Source organism: Plecotus auritus, assembly GCF_963455305.1.
Source record: "Plecotus auritus genome assembly, chromosome: 4".
Taxonomy (NCBI): domain Eukaryota; kingdom Metazoa; phylum Chordata; class Mammalia; order Chiroptera; family Vespertilionidae; genus Plecotus; species Plecotus auritus.
In genome coordinates, this window is record NC_137775.1 from 59,978,266 (window position 1) to 60,002,183 (window position 23,918).

At 39.6% G+C, this 23,918-nt stretch overlaps 1 protein-coding gene across 9 annotated transcripts in view; it reads left to right on the plus strand.

The window, feature by feature from the left end:
• Window positions 1-16,769, plus strand: part of SNAP91 (synaptosome associated protein 91) — a 138,014-nt gene extending 121,245 nt beyond the window's left edge. For all 9 annotated transcript variants that reach the window (XM_080664913.1, XM_080664911.1, XM_080664914.1 and 6 more), the window contains 4 exons: window positions 8,858-8,941; window positions 9,575-9,679; window positions 13,502-13,604; window positions 15,383-16,769. In XM_080664913.1, the coding sequence (XP_080521039.1) occupies window positions 8,858-8,941; window positions 9,575-9,679; window positions 13,502-13,594 (282 nt within the window). In that variant the 3' untranslated portion in view covers window positions 13,595-13,604; window positions 15,383-16,769. The remainder of the gene's footprint in view (window positions 1-8,857; window positions 8,942-9,574; window positions 9,680-13,501; window positions 13,605-15,382) is intronic.
• Window positions 16,770-23,918: the final 7,149 nt, after the last annotated feature.

Below are 23,918 nucleotides of genomic sequence, written 5' to 3' on the forward strand. Positions count from 1 at the left end.
ATTTACCTGTGGTTAGTGACTCAAATAGATGCTGAGACCAAAGGGGGCTGCTCTCCATTCTTCAATACAAAAACATTTGAGAGTCACTGTCTTGTTTGGAGTACAGGGAAAGCGATTCAATAAATGTATAAAATCCCTAATGAAAGACAAAGCTTCTTTAGAACTGATCTTGAGTACTATCTAATCACATTAAATCTCACAATTTTTAGTATCATTACCAAATTAAAGGAACTAATTTTCCTATTCTATTCTATGCAAAATTAAAGAGGCCTTGTGTGCTGTTCTGAGAAGTTAATACATTAATGGTGGTACCCTTTTCAGCAGGATCAAGTTGTTTTTGTGTGTTTTTTTCAAATATATTTTTATTGATCTCAGAGAAGTACAGAGAGGGACAGATAGACATATGAGAGGGAATCATTGATTGGCTGCCTCCTGCACACCCCATTGGGGACCAAGCCCACAACCAGGGCATGTGTCTTGACCATGAATCGAACCGTGACCTCCTGGTTCATAGCTCGAAGCTCAACGATTGAGACACTCCAGCCCAGGCACGATCAAGTTTTTAATTATTTTTTAACAAGTTAATTTCAGGACAGTCAAGGTGATAGCAGTATCTAATATGGAATGAGGGGAGTGGAGAAAGGGTAGTGAAGTACTGATATTTGGCAGATCAGCTGTAGATTAAAAAAAAAGAAAAAAGGGGGTTCAGAGCTTGAAGTGAGGGGGAAGAAAACAAGAAAGAAAACTCCAGTAGAATCCACACAATTGTGGGTTGTTGTGAATGAAGCCACCAAGACAGTGGTTGCCCAAGTTTCTATATGGGACAGTTGGCTAAATAAAGAGGCCATTAACGAAGAAGGCAAATAAGAGAGAAGTACTTTAAAAATAGTATTAGGTTGGAGACCTTCCCTGGCCATTACCTCCTCTGAGATCAAGATTTGAACCATACAGATGGTGAATGCATCAAATACTTAACAACTGCTTTGCTTCTTCAGGGCAGCAAGGCTGCCATTTATCTGATTGGCAGGCACCATCACTGAGACTGAAATTAATAGTCTCATTTTTTTAAAACCTCAAAATTCCATATGTTTTTTTATGAAGTGGAAAACTTTAAATTTTTAGTAAGCTCCAGAAACTTAGAGACAGTAGGTTTGAGCATAAAATAGCTACAGCAGCTCTGGAAAGAGAAATTAGAACAGAAATAATTTATTAGAAGGGCAGAGTTACCTGTAGTTCTATTTCCTTTGTTTATTTACCTTAACACTCAGGCAACAATATACAGGCTCTCGTATGCAGAGTGCTTTTATCTTTATTAACTCTCAGCCTTATTTGTAGTCTATACAAATTCACTACCATTTACTGCAGATACCGCAAAGCTCTTCTTTCTTAACAAAGCTTTGGCTTTGCTTTGATCTCAGAAATCACTCCAAGGGCCTCTGGCTTCCCTCCATCCTGTTTTCCCATTTTTCTATTCCTTAAAATATGTTTAAGTTTCTTTTTCTAAGAATATCCAAGAAAAGGAAGAGAGACAGCCAAGACCTGTGCTTCTGAAGCAGCAAAGCAGTGTTACCAAGTTTTCCTGGTCTTCCGCAGGCCTTTACCTTTGAGTAGGAAATTGAAGGGACAGAAGAGAGGGTGCCTTTTAAAGTTTTTATCCATAAACAAGAGCTAAGGTTGCTTTTCCAAATTTGTTTCGAATTTCCCTCATTTGTGGCTTGGAGGTGCAGCTATAAAATTTTTCAGATCAGAGAACTGAAATTAGATCTAGACACCTTAACAGGACTTGACTGTTTGGAATCTGTCTGCTGGCCGGGCTCTGTCATCGTGGCCATCGAGAGCCCAGCATTTCCAGAGCCTCTTAGTCCTGCTTTCCAATGCACAACAGGCCTCTCAAGTTTCCATCATACAAAGTGAGAAGGTACTTGCAATTCAGAAATATGTGCATTTTACAGGAAATCACAGAATCTGCAGTTCTCTCCCTAAAAACAACTAATCTTTATATGCCGATAGATAAAATATTCAGTTGAGGTTGAAAAAGAAAACAATTTAAAACCTTAGGAAAAATAATATTTGGAGAGGAAATTTTTTAGTTAATCTACCATTTAAGCAAAATGGCAAATTGAGACTCTCTTGAAATTATTTGACCCAAGCTCATTTTGTTTTGATAACTAATAAAAACCTTTTTATTCTTTTATTTCCTTAAGTCCCAATGATATAATTCAGGTAAATAATACAATTATTATTTACAATTCTGATAAATGGCATGGTTCCACTCCTATCTAATGAAAGAATAATATGCAAATTAACATCACTCTGCTACACCCACAAGCCACGCCCACCAGCCAATCAGGAGCAAGTATGCAAATTAACCCAACCAAGATGGCTGCAGCCACGGAGTGAGCAGGAGGTTTGGGTTTCCCAGGCAATGGAGAGAGCCAAGCTTTCCACACACCCTGGCGGGCCCAGGCCTCCACTCAAAGCTACAAAGTTTCAATTATAGAAGATAAATAAATCCCAACAAAAATGGCGGCAGCCACAGAGCTGGAGAGAGCAGGAGGCTTGGGTTGCCCCTGGAGATGGAGGAAGCCAAGGTCCCACAGCCCCGCCTGCCTTGGTCTCTGCTACAAAGTTTCAATTATAGAAGATACATAAATCCCAACAAAAATGGCTGCAGTCACGGAGCAAGCAGGAGACTTGGCTCCGCTCTAGGCTACAAAGTTTCAATTGTAGAAAATAAATAAACCCCAGACACCAGGGCCTCAACTTGGGTCGCTGGGGGGCATGGCTGGCCTGCAAACCACCACAGGCCCCTTGCCCAGGCCACCCCATGCCCCAAGGGAACCCCCACCCTGATCTGGGACATCCTTCAGGGCAAACCAGCTGGCCCTCCTACCCGTGTACCAGGCCTCTATCCTAGCTAATAAAAGAGTAATATGCAGATTGACCATCACTCCAACACACAAAATGGATGCCCTGATGTGGTCAAAGATGGCTGCCCCCATGTGGCCACAAGATGGCCCCCACAAGATGGCCAGCAGGGGAGGGCAGTTGGGAGGGACCAGGCCTACAAGGGAGGGTAGTTGTGGGCGATCAGGCTGGCAGAGGAGGGAAGTTGGGGGCGACCGGGCCTGCAGGGAAGGGCAGTTGGGGGGGGTCCCAGGCTTGTAGGGGAGAGCAGTTGGGGGGTACCAGGACTGCAGGGGAGGGTAGTTAGGGGTGACCAGGCCTGTAGGGGAAGGCAGTTTGGGGCAAACAGGCTGGCAGGGGAGCAGTTAGGCATCAATCAGGCTGGCAGGGGAGTGGTTAGGGGGTGACCAGGCTGGCAGGCAGAAGCGGTTAAGGGCAATCAGGAAGGCAGGCAGGTGAGCAGTTGGGAGCCAGCAGTCCTCGATTGTGAGAGGGATGTCCGACTGCCCGTTTAGGCACTATCTCAGTAGTATCAGGCCTAAACGGGCAGTTGGACATCCCTCAAGGGGTCCCAGATTGGAGAGGGTGCAGGCTGGGCTGAGGGACACACCCTCGTGCATGAATTTCGTGCACCAGGCCTCTAGTAAATTATATAATTCTGGGTCTGGTGAATAGCTTACCAAACCTATCCTGTTGAAATGATGAATAAAGAGTCAATCTGAAATATAATACTTGTAGGGGAGCAAAATAGCTTTCCCTCTACCCTTCCAGTCCATGAACACAGCATACTTTCTATTTATCTAAGTCTTCTTTAATTTATTTCTACAATGCTTTATAGTTGTCAGTGTATAAGTCTTGTACTTCTCTTTGTAAATTTATTGTTTAGTACTTTATTATTTTTAATGCTACTGTAAATGAAATTGTTTTTGTAATTTTGTTTTTTATTGTTCATTGCTAGTGTACAGGGAACTGATTTTTGTATATTGGTTTTATATCCTATGACTTTGCTAAACTTATTTATTAACTCTGATATTGTTTTTGTGTATGGATTCCTTAGGACTTTTCTATCTATAAAATCATGTCACCTCCAAATACAGGTAGTTTGATTTCTTTCTTTTTCCTTTTTATTTATGTTTTATCGCATCCTCCCATCCCCTCCTCTTTGGCAACCATCAGTTTATTCTCTATATCTATGGGTCTGTTTCATTTTTGTTCTGTTTATTCATTTGCTTTGTTTTTTTAGATTCCACATATAAATGAAATCATATGATAATTGTCTTTCTATGTCTGACTTACTTCACTTAGCATAATGCCTTCTAGGTCCATCCATGTTGCCACAAATGGCAAGATTTCATTCCATTTTATTGCTGAATAATATTTCATTATATCTATCTATCTATAATTTGTGCACGGGGGTGTGTGTGTCCCTCAGCCCAGCCTGCACCCTCTCCAATCTGGGACCCCTCGAGGGATGTCCGACTGCCCGTTTAGGCCCGATCCCACTGGACCTCACAATCCAGGACTGCTGGCTCCCAACTGCTCACCTGCATACCTTCCTGATTGCTCCTAACCGCTTCTGCCTGCCAGCCTGATCACCCCCTAACCACTCCCCTGCCAGCCTGATTGATGCCTAACTGCTCCCCTGCCAGCCTGGTCACCCCTAACTGCCCTCCCCTGCAGGCCTGGTCACCCCTAACTGCCCTCCCTTGCAGGCCTGGTCCCTCCCAACTACCCTCCCCTGCTGGCCTGATCGCCCACAACTGCCCTCCCTTGTAGGCCTGGTCCCTCCCAACTGCCCTCCCTTGCTGGCCATCTTGTGGTGGCCATCTTGTGTCCACATGGGGGCAGGATCTTTGACCACATGGGGGCAGCCATCTTGTGTGTTGGAGTGATGGTCAATCTGCATATTACTCTTTTATTAGATAGGATAGAGGCCTGGTGCAGAGTGGGGGCCAGCTGGTTTGCCCTGAAGGATGTCCCAGATCAGGGTGGGGGTTCCCTTGGGGCGTGGGGCGGACTGGGCGAGGGGCCTGTGGTGGTTTGCAGGCCGGCCATGCCCCCTGGTGACCCAAGCGGAGGCCCTGGTATCTGGGGTTTATTTATCTTCTACAATTGAAACTTTGTAGCCTGGAGTGGAGCCAAGCCTTCTGCTTGCTCTGTGGCGGCAGCCTTTTTGGGGGGATTTATGTATCATCTATAATTGAAACTTTGTAGCCTTAAGCAGAGGCCTGGGCTGGCCAGGGTGTGCTGAAAGCTTGGCTTCCTCCATCACCGGGGGCAACCCTAGCCTCCTGCTCTTTCCAGCTCCGTGGCTGCTGCCATTTCTGTTTGGATTTATTTATCTTCTATAATTGAAACTTTGTAGCCTTGAGTGGAGGCCTAGGCCGGCAAGGGCAGGCAGAAAGCTTGGCTTCCTCCATTGCCGGGGAAACCCAAGCCTCCCTCCTGCTCTCTGTGGCTGTAGCCATCTTGGTTGGGTTTATTTGCATATTCTCTCTGATTGACTGGTGGGCGTGGCTGGTGGGCGTGGCTGGTGGGTGTAGCAGAGTGATGGTTAATTTGCATATTACTCTTTTATTAGATAGGATCATTGGAAAATATGTTCTCTCATTCAGTAGCTTGTCTCTTTGTTTTGTTGGTGGTTTCCTTTGCTGTGCAAAAACTTTTTAGCTTGATGTAGTCACATTTGTTTTTCCTTTGTTCAAGGAGACTTATCCAAAAAGATATTGCCAAGAGTGAAGTCAAGGAGTTTACTGTCTGTATTTTCTTCTAGGAGTTTTATGATTTCAGGTCTTATATTTAAGGTTTTAATCCATTCTGTGTTTATTTTTTCTATGTGGTATAATAAAGTGGTTCAATTTAATTTTTTGCATGTATCTGTCCAATTTTTCCAGCACCACTTGCTGAAGTGACTACCTTTATTCCATTATATATCCTTGCCTCCTTTGTCGTAGATTAATTGACCATATAAGTATGTTTCTTCTGTTCATACCTGGTTGATATTTATTTCTTTTTTTACCTAATTGCCCTGATTAGAACGTCCAGTATATCTTTGTCTTGTTATTAAGGAGAAAGCTTTCAGTCATTCAATATTATGTATGATGTTAAGCATAGTTTCTTCTTAGGTGCCTTTTATCAGGTTGAGGAATTTTGCTTCTGTTCCTAGTTTGTTGAGTGTTTTGTTGTGTCTACGAAAGGGTGTTGGATTTTGTCATATGCCTTTTTTGCATCTCCTGAGATGATCATGTGGGATTTTTTTTCTTAAATTTATTAATATAACGTATTATATTGATTGAACCTACCTTGAATTCCTTGGTTAAACCTCACGTGGCCATGGTGTATAATATGTTGCTGGATTCAGTATGCTAGTATTTTGTTGAGAATTTTTGCATTAGTGTTCATAAAACATAATGATCTGTAGTTTCCTTTTTCTATGATGTTCTTGTCTGGCTTATGTATCAGGGTAATAATTGGCATCAAAGAATGATTAAGAAATGTTCTTTTTTAGAGAGAGAGAGAGCTTGAGAAGGATTGCTATCAGTTCTTCTTCATACATTTAAAAGCACTCACCAGTGAAGCCATCTGGTTCTGGGCTGTTCTATGGTGAAAGTTTTTGATTACTGACTCAGTCTCTTCACTTGCTATACATCTATTTAAATTTTCTATTTCTTCTTGTAGTTGGTGTATTTCTAAGAATTTTATAATCTTACCTGGGTTATCTAATGTTTTAGGATATAATTTCTCATAATATTTCCTTACAATCATTTTTATTTCTGCAAGGTTATTAGTAATGTCCCCACTTCCATTCCTCATTCTGATAAATAAGTTTCGCTCTTTTTTTTCTTGGTTTGTCTACTGCAAGTTTGTCTATTTCATTGATCTTTTCAAAGAATCAGCTTTTTATTTCTTCTGTTTTCTACTTTGTTTTTCTATTCTCTTTCATTTATCTCTAGTCCAATATTTATTATTTACTTCCTTTGCTTACTTTGGATTTAGTTTGTTCTTAAGATGGAAGTTTAAGTAATTGATTTGAGATCTCTCTCCTGCTTATGAACTACACATTCCTATTTATATGCCTCACAATTTTTTGTTGAAACCTGGGAATTTTGAATATTATAATGTGGCAACTCAAAATCAGATTCTACCCCTTCCCCAAAGGTTTGTTGTTGCTACTTTTTCAGTTGTTTGTTTTTTGTTTAGTGACCATTCTGAATTAATTCTGTAGTGTGTGTTCTTTGTCAAGTGTGACCATTGAAGTCTCTGTTTCTTTATCTAAGTTTAGGTCAGTTGAAATTATATAAAACTCCCAGAATATAAATTATCTCCTAGCTTTTATAGAGGAGCTCTGAGTGTGTGTTGCAGCATGTCTTCAAACTCAACCAGGCAGTTTGCAACTCTACCTCAGCAATCACCTACTGCTTGCTCAAAGCATCAAGGTGAGCCAGAGGACTTCTCAAGTCTTTCCTAGGCATGTACATGGCCTTCTAAATTTCCAGGAGTATGTCTAAGCTCTTCAAAGTCTAAATCCCCAAAGCATCTCATTCTCCAGCCTTTCCTCCCAAGCTTTTTGCTTAGTCTACTATTTGCCCTATCTGTTATCTGTTGCCTCAGACAGCAACATCTGAACTATTTGCCTGTAAATATTTTCCACAAGTGACTTAAGACAGCAACTTTAACACTAGGTGCATTCCCAGTTTGGCAAGACAAAGACAAACTTTTGAGCCAATCTTTCCAGGGATCCACCCAGACAAAACAAAACAAATAATTAAATATATTCTGCTTCCCTCTGGTACTATTACTGGGAATGTGTGCTGTTATTTTCAAGATTACAGCTTAAGTAGAAAACAGTGGATGGAACTAGATTAAGTTAAAATGTCTCAAAGTTCACTATTCTTATTAAGTTTCAACTAATATTCTTGAATAAGTACCTTCTAGGTTGCTTAAACTGTTATTAGTTTCCAGAGTTCCAAATAGTTGATGATGACTTTTTGCTTGTTTAGCCATTATTGTTTTGGGGGTGGGGGTGGCTTTTAAAGTTCCTTACTTCACCATTTTTGCTGACATCACTGTAATATTTCCTTTTTTACTTAGAGTTTTGCTCTAATTGTTAACTTTAAAGTTAAGGCATTGCAGTATGGTTAATTTTAAACATAAGGGAAATATTGGAGGGTTTGGGTGTATGACTGAAAACTACCAGACCTGTATCTGAAATGGGATATGTGTGTGCAGCCTTTTAAATGCTTCTTAAAACTAAGAATGTTGGCCATTGTGCAAATGTACAGCACTCAAGTCAGAGAAAAACAAGTGCAACACAAAAAAGAATAATTTAAAAATGGGGAGCCCTGGTTAGGTGGTTCAGTTGGTTGGAGCATCAACCCATGCACCAAAAGGTTGCGGGTTCAATTTCTGGTCAAGGCACATAGGTTGTGGGTTTGATGCCTGATAAGGGCACGTGTGAGAGGCAACTGATGGATGTTTCTCTCTTACATTGATACCTCTCTCTCTCTCCTTTTTCTAAAATCAAAAAATATATATAAACACTGTCTTTATAATTATTCAAAGTGTGTGTATACATTTTTTGGAAAGTATGTATCCTTAGGTGAGAAAAGGAAAAGCTTAGATAAATTTGACTCATTTAGCATGAGGGTGGAGGAGAGATATATAAGGAGGTAGAGGGGAAACCCTAAGCTATAACTAATCGGCTAGCCAACGAGCCCAAATAGCACAACAGTGAACATCAATTTGGTAAGTATGTTCATATAGTTGTCATGGTGCTAGACCCATTTTTTTTTTTAATTTGAAACTGAAATTTGAAAGTTCTTTGCATATCTACATATACCTAAGGAGTATGCATTTTAAAATTATATTGTCATTTTAAACAAAATTACGTTGGTTCTTTCTTTTTGGTTGTTATTTTGTGTGTATGTTTGTCTTGTGGTTTTTTTGGTAGCAAGGAGCTGTACCTCCAACCAGTTCAGTTCCTCCTGGGGCTGGGGCCCCATCTGTTGGACAACCAGGAGCAGGGTTTGGAATGGTGAGTGACAGCCTGCACTAAAAAGTGTAATTGCCATTTCTAAGGCCTTTGCCAAATTGCCCAATCCCAGATTAAAAAATACTGCTATGGAATATAATTCTTCCCAGAATGCAGTGGGGTAAAACTTAAAAAGTTACCTCATCTGCTTTAGACATAGGTAGCCTACACATGACATGATAAAGTCACATACAAAATAGTTAAAATTATTTCTATCAAAATAATTTCTATAGTGCATTGTTATGTTATTTTTGGAGTAATATTTATCAAACATTCTTAGCTCAATCATCAAAATCTACTCTTCATCCCTATACTAGGACTTTTCACTTACCACTTTCATCACTAGCAAATTTTAGGGCCATCATCCATAAAGAAACAAGGTTTTATCTCTTTAAGAATTATGCTTACAGAAGGCAAATAAACAACAAAGCCTGCTTCCGACGAGGATGCTTTGTGGCAGCCCCGCTTCTACGGTGCCTCAGTGATTCTCTGCCATCCTCCAGCATCAAAGCACAAATTATACTTTCTCACGGTCCTGGAGTCCTCAGGATTTTTCAGGAACATACTAAAGACATAAATGCTAGGGCCTTGCCAGAGTGGATTCCACTGGCACTGTGAACCACTGTTCCTTTTCAGCCTCCAGCTGGGACGGGCATGCCCATGATGCCGCAGCAGCCAGTCATGTTTGCACAGCCCATGATGAGGCCACCCTTTGGAGCTGCAGCTGTACCCGGCACACAGGTCCGTGTAAATGTCCACAGAATGATGACATTCGTTGCTAAGTGTTAACCTGTCATGTGGAAAACTGTTGAAATGTTTTTGCCTGATATCCTATCTGTTGCTTCAGAAGTAAAGGGAGCCCTAACCGGTTTGGCTCAGTGGATAGAGCATCGGCCTGCGGACTAAAAGGTCCCAGGTTCGATTCCGGTCAAGGGCATGTACCTTGGTTGCGGGCACATCCCCAGTAGGAGGTGTGCAAGAGGCAGCTGATTGATGTTTCTCTCCCATCAATGTTTCTAACTGTCTATCCCTCTCCCTTCCTCTCTGTAAAAAATCAATAAAATATATTTAAAAAAAAAAAAAAGAAGTAAAGGGAACATGGAAGACAGACTAGCAATACTTGGAGGTTTAGAGGAAAAGGATAGAAATAACTACCTGTCTTAAAGTCCCACCATTCCTCTCCTCCGTCATTCAGAATGGTTCCTGAGGACAACCAGGCATTTAAAGTATCTCTGCATTTATTCCAGAAAAATGAGTACTTCTGATCCACAGTTTTATTATGTGTTTCCAGAGTTAGCCAAACTCAAGGTTAGGGACACAGTCCTCCAGACTACCAAGTTTGCCCAAGACTTGTAACACTAACTTCAATGAGTTTGCCAAACTGTAACGTCTAAGGGAGCAGTCCCCATAAGACTACCCTCACTTCAGACACCAGCCACAAGTTTGGGAGTCCCGTGGACCACGTTCGCTTCAGATCAGCTGCCTACAAATTTGAGGGTTTCCAGGACCACCCCCAGATTAGATAATTTCTTAGTATGACTCAGAGAACTCAGGAAAGCACTAAATTTAAAATTACAGTTTTATTATAGTGAAAGGATACAAATTAGATCCAGCCAAAAGAAGAGATACATAGGGTGGATTCTGGGAGGGTTCCAAGCATGAAGCTTCTTTGTCCTCAGGGATGGGTTTACCACTGGCATCAATGTGTGACAATACTCATGCAGTATTGCCAACCCAGAAAGCTCAGTGTGCAGAGTTTTTATTGAGGTTTCATTATATAGGAAAGATTAATAGAATTATTGCCAATGTGGTTGAACTTAATCTATCCACCCTCACTCCTCCCTAAAATTCAGAGTGATATCATGTGGCCCAAAGACCCAACTCTCAAATCACACGGTTGGTTTTTCTGTCACGGCCAGCCCCCACTTTGAGTTATCTTGTTAGCATAACCTTTCAGGTGTGCTTTCAAAAATCCAACCTTACTAACAAAGTCACTTGGGAAATTCCAAAGGTTTAGAGCAGTGGTCAGCAAACTGCGGCTCACGAGCCACATGCGGCTCTTTGGCCCCTTGAGTGTGGCTCTTCCACAAAATACCACGGCCTGGACAAGTCTATTTTGAAGAAGTGGTGTTAGAAGAAGTTTAAGTTTAAAAAATTTGGCTCTCAAAAGAAATTTCAATCGTTGTACTGTTTGATATTTGGCTCTGTTGACTAATGAGTTTGCCGACCACTGGCTTAGAGGATACCCAGAAGAAAAGGCAAACCTCTCTTTAGGTGAGGCCTAATATCTTACTCAACATTGTGCTACCTTCATTAACAAAGGTGCTAAAATATGTGCACTTTGTAGAACTGCTTTTGCTGCTTGTAGTGATAGTCATGCTGATGAGTCACCCTTTCTTGAGTTCTCTTAAAAATTGTCTGTTGGAGGTATAGTATGTAGAACCAAGGAGGTTTTCACCAGGAGAAACTGACTTAGATATAGTCAGAACACCATGCTGAGCAAACTAAAGCAAATAAGTCAAATACCTTTTAACAATATCAGTAAACATTTTTATTTCTATATTTTTAACTTACCAAAGGGTATTTATATTGCCTTATCCATAGGATTCCTTCTGTGAACTTTCTGAATGCACATGAATCCCCTTTGTTCCTTAAATCATCTCTAAATCCATTTTCTACCTGTTCCCAAAACATACTTTCAACTTTTTTACTTTAATCCCTCAAAGCCACAGTGACCAGTAAAGAGAATGGTGTTAGGTGTTCAAAGAGATAAATTTAAAATGTGTGGAACCCTGGCCTTCAATGCCATAACTAAAGCATTGTCTTCATGAGAAATGTTCTAGTCTCATCGGAGACGATGAACCCTTCCTAGAGTTGCTTTTTGGGGAGAGTGAGGAAAGTTTGGAGGATAATAGTAAGGTTAAATTTAGTCTAGATATTTTTAATTTCTAAGAAGGATCTCATTTATCAGGTGTGTTACCTTGATGGTTGAATATATCCATGACTATTTACCACCTTTCTGAAAAAAAGGAAAATGTTTCTATTTTAATGAACTTGGTGTGCTGAAAACTTTACAAATAAGTTAATACAACTTTATTATTTAAGGTAGTTGTTTTTTAGCGTAATGCCAGTGTTACATAGTATCAATTTGTTTACTTAATTCCAAGAATAAACTTGAGAAGTAGAGTATATGATGAAAACAATGTTTTAATCATTTAACCTAATTTATAGTAATTTAGGAAATGGCATGTCATACAATTTTTAGATGTATATCCTGTATCAGAGATGAACCATAGCTGATTATACTAGATAATAAACATGACTTGTAGCTTCAGAGAACAGATTAGCTTTTCATTACTGATGGGATGCCTGGACAATCCCATTATTCCTCAATTGGTTGGTATTATGATGTTGTTATTGCCTCACCTAATTATTAATTATGAATCGGTCCTTGAGTTTCTTATCTTCCAAACAACTCCAACCGTTATACTCATTTTTTTTCTTAATCTTCCTATGAAGTATGAATCGAGTTTTTAAAATGGAAACTTGACTGACCGATTCTGCAGTCAGTCAATAGTTTCTGGACATAGGAACACATCTGAAAAATGCTTATTTCTGGAGCTGTTTACTGAACCAATAAAAACACAACCCTGCCCTGAAATCCCAGATTTCTTAGGTTTCTATCATATGAGCACTGGAGATTAATTAGGTTCAAAGGTTACTATTCTACATAGATTACATAACCAAATCAAGGCCTTGTGCCCTGGCATTCCTGCAGAAGCCTGATCCCAGAACCTATTTCTGTCACACAAGGAAATAATTTAGGTGTCAAACAGAAACCAGGTAAAGCAATTCTTTGCTGCCTTTACTGGAGGTTCAGTATGATTATTTCCTATAGTATTGAATAATTAGTCTTTTCTGCCAGTTGGACAGGCGATGTTGGAGTTTAGTGACATTTATAACTAGGAAACTGTTTGCTCATCTGAGACAGACAGTGCCCCAAACTGGACTGGTTTTCACTTTAAATGCTTTATATGAAATCCTAGTATATCTAGCTAATAATTTTAAGTAATTTCTTCTGTGGCTCTCTGCAAACTGTTACTCTTCAATGTTTTCTTCAAACTCATTTTCCCTATAAAATAAGTCCTTTAAATTTCCTTCATTAGTTTAGTGGCACTAATAACCCGAAGTCAAAATGCTTGTGTACAGAGAAATTGATTATTTTGTTTTGCCCATTGTATATTCATAATATCTTTATGTGACTAGTCTTTCACATCTTCTCTAACTCATATCCATATTGTTCTACCAGAGTCCTCCAATTTTTCTTTGGCTGCATCTGATATGAAAGAATTCAAAAAAGCCAAATATCATCTGAAGTGTATTTTACAAGTCCAGAATTAAGCACAACACTGTGACTAAGTAGAACAAAGTAGATTTTGTAAACCCTTAGCCATCTAATCTTCCGCATGTGTGTTTTCGGTGGTGCGTGCTCTGCCTAATGCTTATCTATCTTTCTTGTTTGCTTTCTATTTCTTCTCTCTGGGGCTGGCTTTTCCCCATTAGCTTTCTCCAAGCCCTACACCTGCCACTCAGAGTCCCAAGAAACCTCCAGCAAAGGACCCATTAGCGGATCTTAACATCAAGGATTTCTTGTAAACAATTTAAGGTATCTAATATTGAGCTTTTCCTGTGGGCTTGTAATAATTACTTGTGCAATGCTTAGCTATTTTAGGTATGGTATTTGTACTTCTGTGTTTTTAATACATGTATATGATCATTATAATTTGAGTGTTTATATTTTTTAATCAATGTTAAAAGCTATTAATGAATTATCAATGATTTTTTTAAAATCTTACTTAATTAATAAAACTAAGAGAAAGACAAATCTCCAAATTGTCCTTAGACTGGAAATTATAGATATTATACTAATAAAGCAGAAAGTTGTTCAAGCCACTTGGTAAATTGTGACTGGAATTTATAAAAAGGTAACATTTATGATATTGTATTTAGAAATCACCTTAGAATATATTTGGCTACATACTGTATTTTTATCTTCTTCAGCCTTTCTTGGCTCATCAAATGAAACTTAGATTATTATCCTTTGCTTTTCTACATTCAAGTAGAATTTTTAAATTTTAACATTCTAGTTTTAAATTCCTAACATAATATGAAGCGATTAATAGTGAACTTAGGATGAAGGAAAAAGTTGACTGTTCACCCCAGCACCTTACACAGTGGGGAGGGTCTCAACAAATACTTGCTGAGTGTGATGAGCAGTAATAATGCTGCTTTTCATTATTTTCAGCACTTCTCCTACCCACCTCTCAGTCATTAACTTCTTTGATCTTCTCTGTAGGAGATCAAACCCAGTGAGACAAACTAGCCAGATAGTCTCCATTTCACAGCTAAAGGAACTAACACTTGGCATCAGGTGATTAGCCCAAGGTCACACTGGAGGAGCAGTGTTGAACCTTTGGAGTACTACCCCGTGCTATTTTTTATTTATACCTGTATATTTTTAAACTTTCTCTAATGCCCACTAAGATTTTTTAAATTACTGCTTTTTTTTTTCTTATACAAAGTTAATAATTTAAAACTTTGACATCTCAGCCAAGTAATTTCTCTTGTGCCTTTTACATTCCACTTTGGGTTGGACTGGGCTGATGTAGGCATAGGTAAGACAATGAGCAATTGAAATTCCAGGAGTGACCAAGAACATTGCACAGAGCTGCCTTTTGTCAGCCTGTTACTCGATGAATTTTGCTCTTATCATATGTCAGGAATGCTGTTAAATACCCAAAACAGAGATCCTTGAAACAGTCCCTTAAGGATTCACAGTCAAGAGGAAGACACGCACTGACTGTCTTGTGAAGAGCTACCCACAGGGCCAAGCCTTAAAGACCTAGGAAAGGTTTCATGGCAAAGATGACTGGTGAAGTGTGGGTGGGAGTAGAGTAAATGAAGGCATTGAGTCACCAAGAATATCTCCTTTCTCTTCTATTCTGTCACTTGTTTAACTGTTTGGTGACACATTGAGCGCCATAACTAAAAATAAATAACAACAATAATAATAACAATAGAAGTCCCTGCCATTCCCCTTTTTTTCACTGCTCTTTTCTAAAGGTTAGCTGTTCTTAATTGAAACTGAATGTCTTCCTATTAATATTTTTCGGTATCCAAATTCCAAAATTCTGCTGATATAATTTTTTTCTAAAACAAAACTATACATTAAAATGTTGTATTTTTTAATTTCCTGGCTGAAATTTAAGCTCATTTTAGAGAATGGCTAAAGGTATATGAAGAATATACCTTCTTGTAATATAGAAACCTTTTGCATCAAGATTTTTCATACTACCTATGAAGTAAAGTTGCAAGGGAGATAAATAAAATGCTTGAAGAGTATGCCATACTGTTTTTTAATTCAAGTGCTTTTTATCTTTACAGCTGCAATTTTTGTGACTGACTAGGAAAAAAATCATGAGTTTGGAGACTTCAGATAAGATTGATGCTCAGACGTACAAAGTGAGCCACCAGTACCAAACCAATGCTTACTCATAACTTCTCTCCTAAAACGTGTAGCACAGCTGTGAACGTGAACCTTAGGAATGTGGACTCCCTTAGCTGTTATCCCTACGCTCAGACTTGTAGTGTATTTGGGTTACTTGTGTGTTGTATGATGTAAACAATGAGTGGATGTTTCTCATGCCCTTAGTGCTTTTCTGACCTCGCCCATGGACGGATGATGCAGCTGTTGTGTGGTGAGCCATTTGGAAAGATGTGTCTGTGTTTTTGAAGGTTTCAATGTATATATAACTTTTGGACAAACCTAAACTCTCCATAAATTCTCTTTTCTTCTGCATCTCTGTTACAGGAATAGTGTGATAATATCAAATAGTAAGGAAAACATTTAAATATACAAAACTTTTTTCGGTGTGGAATACATTTTTCCAATCACAGGAACTTCAATTGTTGTGAGAAATGTTTATTTTTGTGGCACTGTATATGTTAAGAAATTTTATTTTAAAAAAATATAAAGGTTAATGTCCATAATAAATATTTCTCCTTGAAGCTACCTTATCAAGAATGAAAAAAAAAAATGTGAGAATTCCCTATTTAATCACTGCTATATTAAAATCTATATTTTAATTATATTTGACAGGTTTTGCATCTAAATTGGCCTATTTATTCATTCTTGATTAAATGCACTGAAAAGTCAAGGGTCTGTTTCTATCATGTCCATACAAATGCAATTGGAGATGTGCTATTCAAGGGATATTATGAAGGCACCCCAAGGTATATCTTAATTGAAAAATTGCTGCAAATATTTTATTTTATTGTGAATTTTATGTACACCTGTTAATTTAGTATTTCTCTGTGTGTTCTGTAGACTAGTGTTCTTCCATCCCTCAACCGAGCTCAAAGTAGGTTTTGTTGTACCATTGTGATAAGAATTTAAACTAACTCAGAAAATTGTATCCTTTACTGTACATACTGTATTCTTTACTTTTTGTTGTCACACTGTGCTGATGGCTTGGCTTAAGATTTCGATGCATAAATGAGGTCACTGTTGATCAGTGTTGCTAGTGGCTTGGCAGCTCTTTGTAAAAGCATATTGGGTTGGAAAGGTGTTTGCCTATTTTTCAAATTATTTAATAGATGTATGGTACCATTTTAAAGTGGTTGTATCTGAATTTATTGTGGGGATAACATACACTGTAATGGGGGAAAATTACCTAAAACCAATTTCAAAATGGCTTTCTTTGTATTTCAGTTTAAAAACCCAATGCATGTATGCCCTCTGAGATGCAATAAACATCTTGAACAAAGAAAATGCAAACATAATCTTTTTCTCACTCTTTTTTTTTAGGGGTGGAAAAAGTCTGTTTCCAATGACACACACATACAAAATACTAAAAATTTTAAAACATTCAGAGTGAGAAATGCTGTCCATGCGAATATAGTTTTGGTAATTTTACAATAAATTAAAAATAAGGGGAAAAAGAACAATTTTAATCAGCTACCATTAAATTTGGGACTCTGGCTGCTGCCCCCTAACCTGAAATTCCATGTTCCAAAACATAAGAGGATGAACTTTTCTTTTAAAATATGCAATTAAATCCATAATGGTTTTGTGAGAATTCCCCATGGAAGTTGGAGAATGATGTGACTTTACTCACACACTTGCATGCATAGTCACTCAGACACAAAATGTAGATTAGCCTGTTTTAACAAAATTGGGGGGCTTTATGCCTAGAACTAGGTGTTCCAAGTAGTTTTTTTTCCAAAAGTAGTCCAATCTCAATGGAAATATTTCTCAAATGGAAGCATACACTTATTTCTAAAACTAACTTTCCCTTAGTTACCTAGTTTTGTATCTTGGGAAGTGACTTGCAGAAGCTAGTATCTGATGAAATAATATATAATATAATAGACTTTTTATAGATTACATTTGATCCTATATTCCTTTGTGGGCATATTGTAATAGAAATGTTGTGTTAGATTGTAAATCATTTTAAGTTTAATACTGAATTTTTAAAAAAGAAGCTTTTCTTCCATTGGACAAGAGTCCTCCATTGGTGAGCGTCATGGTGTCCTGAGATGCTGGGTGAGGTCCTCTGGGCACTCAAACACTTAAACTCTCTGGATAATTTTCAGCTCGGGTCCAATTTACTTATGGCATCCCTGCACACAGTCAGTGTGCCTTTCTAGCCTCACCTCTGCTTCAACTCCACCCTGTGCATGTGTGCACACAAGTGCACAAGCACACTGTTCTGTGTGTGACCACACCACCACTCATACCAGGGGACACCAAGCACTGTGCTGGCCCACACAGGGCCCTCTGCTGAAATTACCTCACCAACCCCACCAGTGCAGCTGAATTCCTCTTGCCCATCATGACTCCTCACCCTGTTCTTCTCAGAACACAATTTTCAACAGCCTTTATGGCATTTAACATATCTATATATATAAAAGCGTAATATGCAAATCAACCAGACGGCAGAACAACCGGTCAGCTGTGACACACACTGACCACCAGGGGGAGATGCTTAACACAGGAGTTGCCCCCAGCCCACAGACCTTGATCGCCCGATGGGGAACCGGAAACTGGGGGTGGGTGGCAGTGGACCTGGGTGGCGCCGGGGCCTTGATCGCCCCCCCCCCCTTGGTCACCCCACACACAGAGGGCGACCGGCGGTGGCGGGGGGGCGGGGTGGAGGAGGTTGAGGGCAGGGCTATCTGCCAGCAGCCAGGGAAGATCAGCCCTGATCGTAGGTCAGGCCTAGGGACCCTCCCTGTGCACAAATTCCATGCACTGGACCTCTAGTTGTGTTATTAGCTGTGAAGATGGCATCTGCTTTGGCTGACTGTGAACCTCAAAGGCAGGAAATGTCTCCCCCTGTTCATCTCCTCAGCAATGAGCACCTGAGAAAGTGCCAGGTAAGTGTCTGAAGGATGAACACAGAATGTTAGTTCTTAAAGGTCTCTTCACCTGCCTGGATACTGCTGGGCTACTATCATATTTCTGATTACTTAAGAATAGCTTGCATAGTGCTTTTATTGTCAAACTAGAGGCCCAGTGCACAAATTCATGCACGGTGGGGTCTGGCCGGCCCAGCCCAAATTGGAGCAGATCAGGGCTAGGCCTGTTGGAAGGAGGGGACAGCAGAAGGTTGGCCAACTGGCCTGCCCCAATCGGGGCCCGATCAGAACCAGGCCAGCTGGAGGCAGGGGCTGCAGGCAATTGGCCGGCGGGTCCTGCCCCCGATTGGGGGCAGGGCCAATTGGGGGCAGGGCCAGCCATGGGGAGGGGCTGTGGATGGTGGGCCAGCTGGCCCTGCTTCCAAGTGGTGTGGGGGGGGCCGATTAGGGGCAGAGCTGGCTGGGGGGAGGGGCCACAGGCTGATTGGGGTGGTGGGGGCCGGCCAGGGGGAGGGGCTGCAGGAGGTTGGCTGGCTGGCCCTGCCCCCTATTGGGGTACAGGGGGCAATCAGGGGTGGGGCCAGCCGGGGGGTGGGGCCAGCCAGGGGGAGGGGCTGTGGGCTGATTAGGGTAGCGGGGGCCCATTGGGGGCAGGGCCAGCCCAGGGGAGGCGCTGCAGGAGGTTGGCCAGCCGGTTTGCTGGGCGCAGTGAGTGTCATCGTGACCAGTCATTCCGTCGTTATGGCGTTCTGGTCACTGGCTTTTTATATATATAGATGGTATTAGAGTTTTAATAATTCTCTATCAGCTTACTGTAATAAAAGAACTAACACCAATTAAAACCCATTTTGCCTTGGTCGGTTTGGCTCAGCAGTTAGAGCATCAGTCCAGGCACCTAAGGGTCACAGGTTCTATTCCCAGTCAAGGGCACATACCTGGGTTGCAGGTTCAATGCGGCCAGGTCAGGGCACGTGCGAGAGGCAACCAATCAGTGTGTCTCTCTCACATAGAAGTTTCTCTCTCTGTCTCTCTTTCTCTCTGTGTCTCTCTCTCTCTCTCTCCCTCTCCTCCCTCCCCTTCCACTCTATAAAATCCATGGAAAAATCCTCAGGTGAGGATTTTTTTTAAATCACACTATCTTGAGTTGAAGATTTGAATCACTTTCTATATGGTGTAATGATTGCAAGTGGTTCTTGGTATCTCCTTCGATCTCTAGCTTTAATATTATTTATTGTAATTTTAAAAAATGAAGAAAGGCAAAAGATTTTTTGGGACATACACAATCATCAGTAGCTATTAGAACATATAATGAACAAAGCTTTTGACCAGCAGTCTCCCTTTAGGAATCTTTTGTAGCAATGCTAAGACAAGTGTATAAAATAAAAATGTGAGGGCGTTAAAAAAATACTGAAAAAGAATCCCACCTATGTATTTGATAGTTTTATCACCATTTTCCTCACCAACATACTGGAAGGAGTTTAGAAGGAAAAACATGAAGGCAGGTGAAACTGAGAAAACATTTAACCTGGAAGAAAAAGAAAAACATTGTGCAGAGGGAGAACTGTGTGAGGTGGAAGAACAATCAGTTTAGGAAAGATAGATTATGATAGTGGTTCCCAAACCTGGGTGATCGTCGAACGTACTTGGAGAGCTTGATCAAATACGGATTTCTGGGCTTCACACTGAGAGACTCCAGGGAAGATCTCGGTGAGGCCCTGGAAACGGGCTTTCTGAAATAATTCCCTAGGTTATCTCAATGAGCAGCCAAATTCAGAAACCTCTGGGCTAAGGGAAACCACTGAAATATCATGAATCCAGTGGACTCTGAATATGTAGCTCTATTGGAAAGTCACAGATGATTCCAGAAAAAAGAGAACATTTCCAGATACTTTAAAATAGGAAAGCCACCAAGAGTATTTTGTTTGACCTAGCCTAAAAATTGACACATTTAGTTACGGGTTATAAAAAGGCGGTCCGTGTAGCATAATGGTACGCTGGTTTTCACCAAAACCCAAGCTTTCATCTGGGAGTATGTGCATGGGAGACAAGCGGCTATATGCAGGCTGACGGTTGCCCAGGACATCCGCTTGGAGAACCACATCAGTCGCGGACCATCCACATGAAGTGGCACCACTGCCCATTTGGTGGGTACAATAGTGTCACTTATTTTCCCAGGCCACAAAGAAAGCCTTTTAAAGTAAATGTTTCAAGTGCAGTGGCAAAAGACTAAATCCAGTTGTCTCAAAAATAACACACTTTTATTTTCAGGCAATTGTTTGATAAAGTGGTACTTTTGTTTGGCAGTAGGATCTTTACACCAAGCCAATCCTGATTTTTAAAGGAAAAAACAAACAGCACTAGTGTAGGTATTGCAAAGAAATGTTTTTGAAGAATTTAGAAGTTGTATCTTCTAAGTTGTTGGCTACAAATTTGTCTAACAACTGATCTATGGAAAGTAGTTTTAAGGATAAAAATTCTCACATCCTCCCAGAACTCTCTACTGTGTATTATATGTTCTTTTCTCTTATATCCTGAGATTTGTGGAGCTTTATGATCTGGTATCCGAGTCAGTAGCACTAGTTTAAATTCTAAGGAAAACAAAATTGTAAAGTTTTGATTCCTGTCAATTAATGGGAAGGGAAAGACTGGAAAGGGGCTTCTCCTTATCATCCAGGGGCCTCATTGTTCACCCAGCTGAGAAGAGAGAACCTCCTTAATGGGCAGTTCTTAGAAAAGCATTGCATTGTTTGCTAGCTAAACACCCGGAGCTGGAAGTTTAGGAGTAACATGTTGGTGGAGAGGGGAAGATGACTGTTTTGAGAAAACAAGAGTTGTATCACCCCAATCCTCCCAAGAGGGCCAGCAGCAAACACACTCACACATACTCACACTCACACTAGTTCTGGAATAAATGATTGCTTACCTCTGCCCTTAGGATATTCTAGTCTTTCTTTCAATTATATTAAGTAATTTCTGTACTCTTAGAAAACTAATTGCAAGTGTCAGGATATTATATTTGGCGAACATTTGCTTTATACAGGGAAGTCTACTCTGGTTAGACAATTAAAGGTCTTTTATTCCACATCCAGAATTTTTTTCCATTATACCAGAGTTGGTGTATCTATAAACCACAATGCTAAGTGCATGCATAAATCAGGTGCAGCTGTAGGCCAATTCTAAACTTTCAATAACACATATTAATATTCAATATTTTGGGGGTTTAATAAACTATTGGGGAAAGAATTTTTTCTTTACTTTTGAGGTTAGAATTACATTTGAGTATAAAAACAAGTCAATTCTGTAGACCACTGATGTTTCCCTTTTTTATTTTTTAAAAATTATTTTTATCATTTCTTTTAAACAACTTTTTAAAATATAGGTTAAGCTTTTTTATGAAAATCTTTCTATAATGTGCTGCCCTCCAAAACTCATACTGGGCATAACTAAATGTCATATTGATTATGCAATCATTATAAGCATAACATATTGGTATGCTTTCCTATGTCTATAGAGAAGAGTAAGGAAATGAACAGTAGGCTGAGCAAAAGCCTAGAACTTCTCAAAATCATCTGTATTCAGTTATATGAAGAGATTCCAAAGTATTTCCCTTATCTTTGCCACATGTGTGAAAGTATACACACTTTTCAGGATATGGATATGAATACATACACAGAGAATTTTAATAACGTAAGTTTAAGTTTGAGTATTAATAAAACATTTGCAAATATAGATAGAAATGTGCTCACATAGCCAAAGTTTGGTAACCATACTGGAAGGTAAAAATAGATAATAAATTCACATATTGACTGCATTGTGAATTGAAGTAGATATTCTAAGTAGCCACCTTCTTCCCAGTGCTTGAAAAAAGTGAAGGGATCTTAAGATATTATTGGAAAGTTTAAAATATTACTAAAACAAAAATATTTTGGAGTCAAGTTCTGAGGCAAAGTTTATCTTATTAAATGTTTACATGGCAGATGCAGAGGATGAGGAGTAACTGCAGGACCCTGGGACCTGTTCGTTTGAAGGCATGTTTATCAGAAACTCAAGTCAGTAGGGAATATGGCAAATATCTGATTCCTTAAGTGCCACCATATTTTGAGAGTAAAATTCTCATTATAATAAGTATTTCCATTATTTAGATATGTAGCTTTATCTTTAATACAACATACACTTAAGATAATAACTCTAATTTTTGAAGGCTTATCATGTAGCAGAGAGTAAACAATGCCTTCAGTGAATACTTGATACTTTAAGCATATATTAATTGCCTCCTATGGCCAAGGTAGGAGCACTTGAGATGATGATAATGAAAGTGGGAAGAAGGGGATTGGTTGGCCTGAGTTGCCATTCATAGCCCTTAACCTAGATCCTCTGGTGACTGGGATGTTTGTGAGTTCCCTAAGCCTGGCCCAAGATACAACTTGTGGGTTTAGAATAGACACCTATTATGGACTGAATGTTTGTGCGCTACCCCCACCCCCAATTCATATGTTGAAGCCCTATCCAAAAAATAGGGCCTGAATGAGGTCATTGGGGTTAGGTAGGGTCATGAGAGTGGAGCCCTCATGATGGGATTAGTCCCCTTATGAAGAGACACCACAGAGCTCACTAGCTCTCTCTGAGAGTGAACAGAGAAGAGGGTGTGGAAGCACACTGCAAGAAGCTGTCCTCCAAACCAAGAAAAGGGGCTTCAGAAACCTACCTTGCCGAAATTCCCAGTCTTCAAAACTGCGAGAAATCAATTTCTATTGTTTAAGTCACCAGGCTCTGGTATTTTGTTATGACAGCCGAGCAGATTAAGACAGCACCTCACCTGTGGGTGAAGCAAATTAGCCCAAATTGGGAATACAAATGATTTTAAGACACCGTGCCCACAGGATGCAACTGCCAGTTATTAATTATAGAGAGGAGTAAACAGGGAATTTTCCTCCCTAGACTTTAGAAAACCATTTGAGGGTGTTTTCTCCCCCTTTGTTATATGATAAGTGGATAAAAAACTGTATGTCCTATACAGTGACCCCATCTGATGAGAACAAGATTTCACCATCGATTCATAATTCAGTTAGAAAAGATAAGAGAATGGGAGAATCAAAGCTCTGCAAAGAAAATGAACTAAATGTTATATTTTTGAAAAGTATAATGATTTTAAGGAGATAATGTATATTCAAAATTTAACCTTAAACACCAAACTACTGACACTGAACACCCTAAATTACTCTGAATTTACTCAAACCCAAGAATTATTTTGTAAGCATCTAAGATGAAGTTTTGTGTGTGCATGTTTGCAATAAGTGTGCAAAATTCACCTTGAAACATCTTTATTTGCAATGATCATATAGATGATTTTCCAAAAAAGATCTGAACAAATCTTTTGAGTCAGTAGCCCTATTCCACTAGTGCCAATAATAAAATACTAAGCGAAATGTGGTTAGAATGAAATAGAATCATTTTTAAGTAAATAACAGTTGATTTAATACTTTCTGAAAACCCTGCATAAAAATATATATACAAATACAATAATAATTATAACTGATTTACTTTTAAAAATTTTTATTGA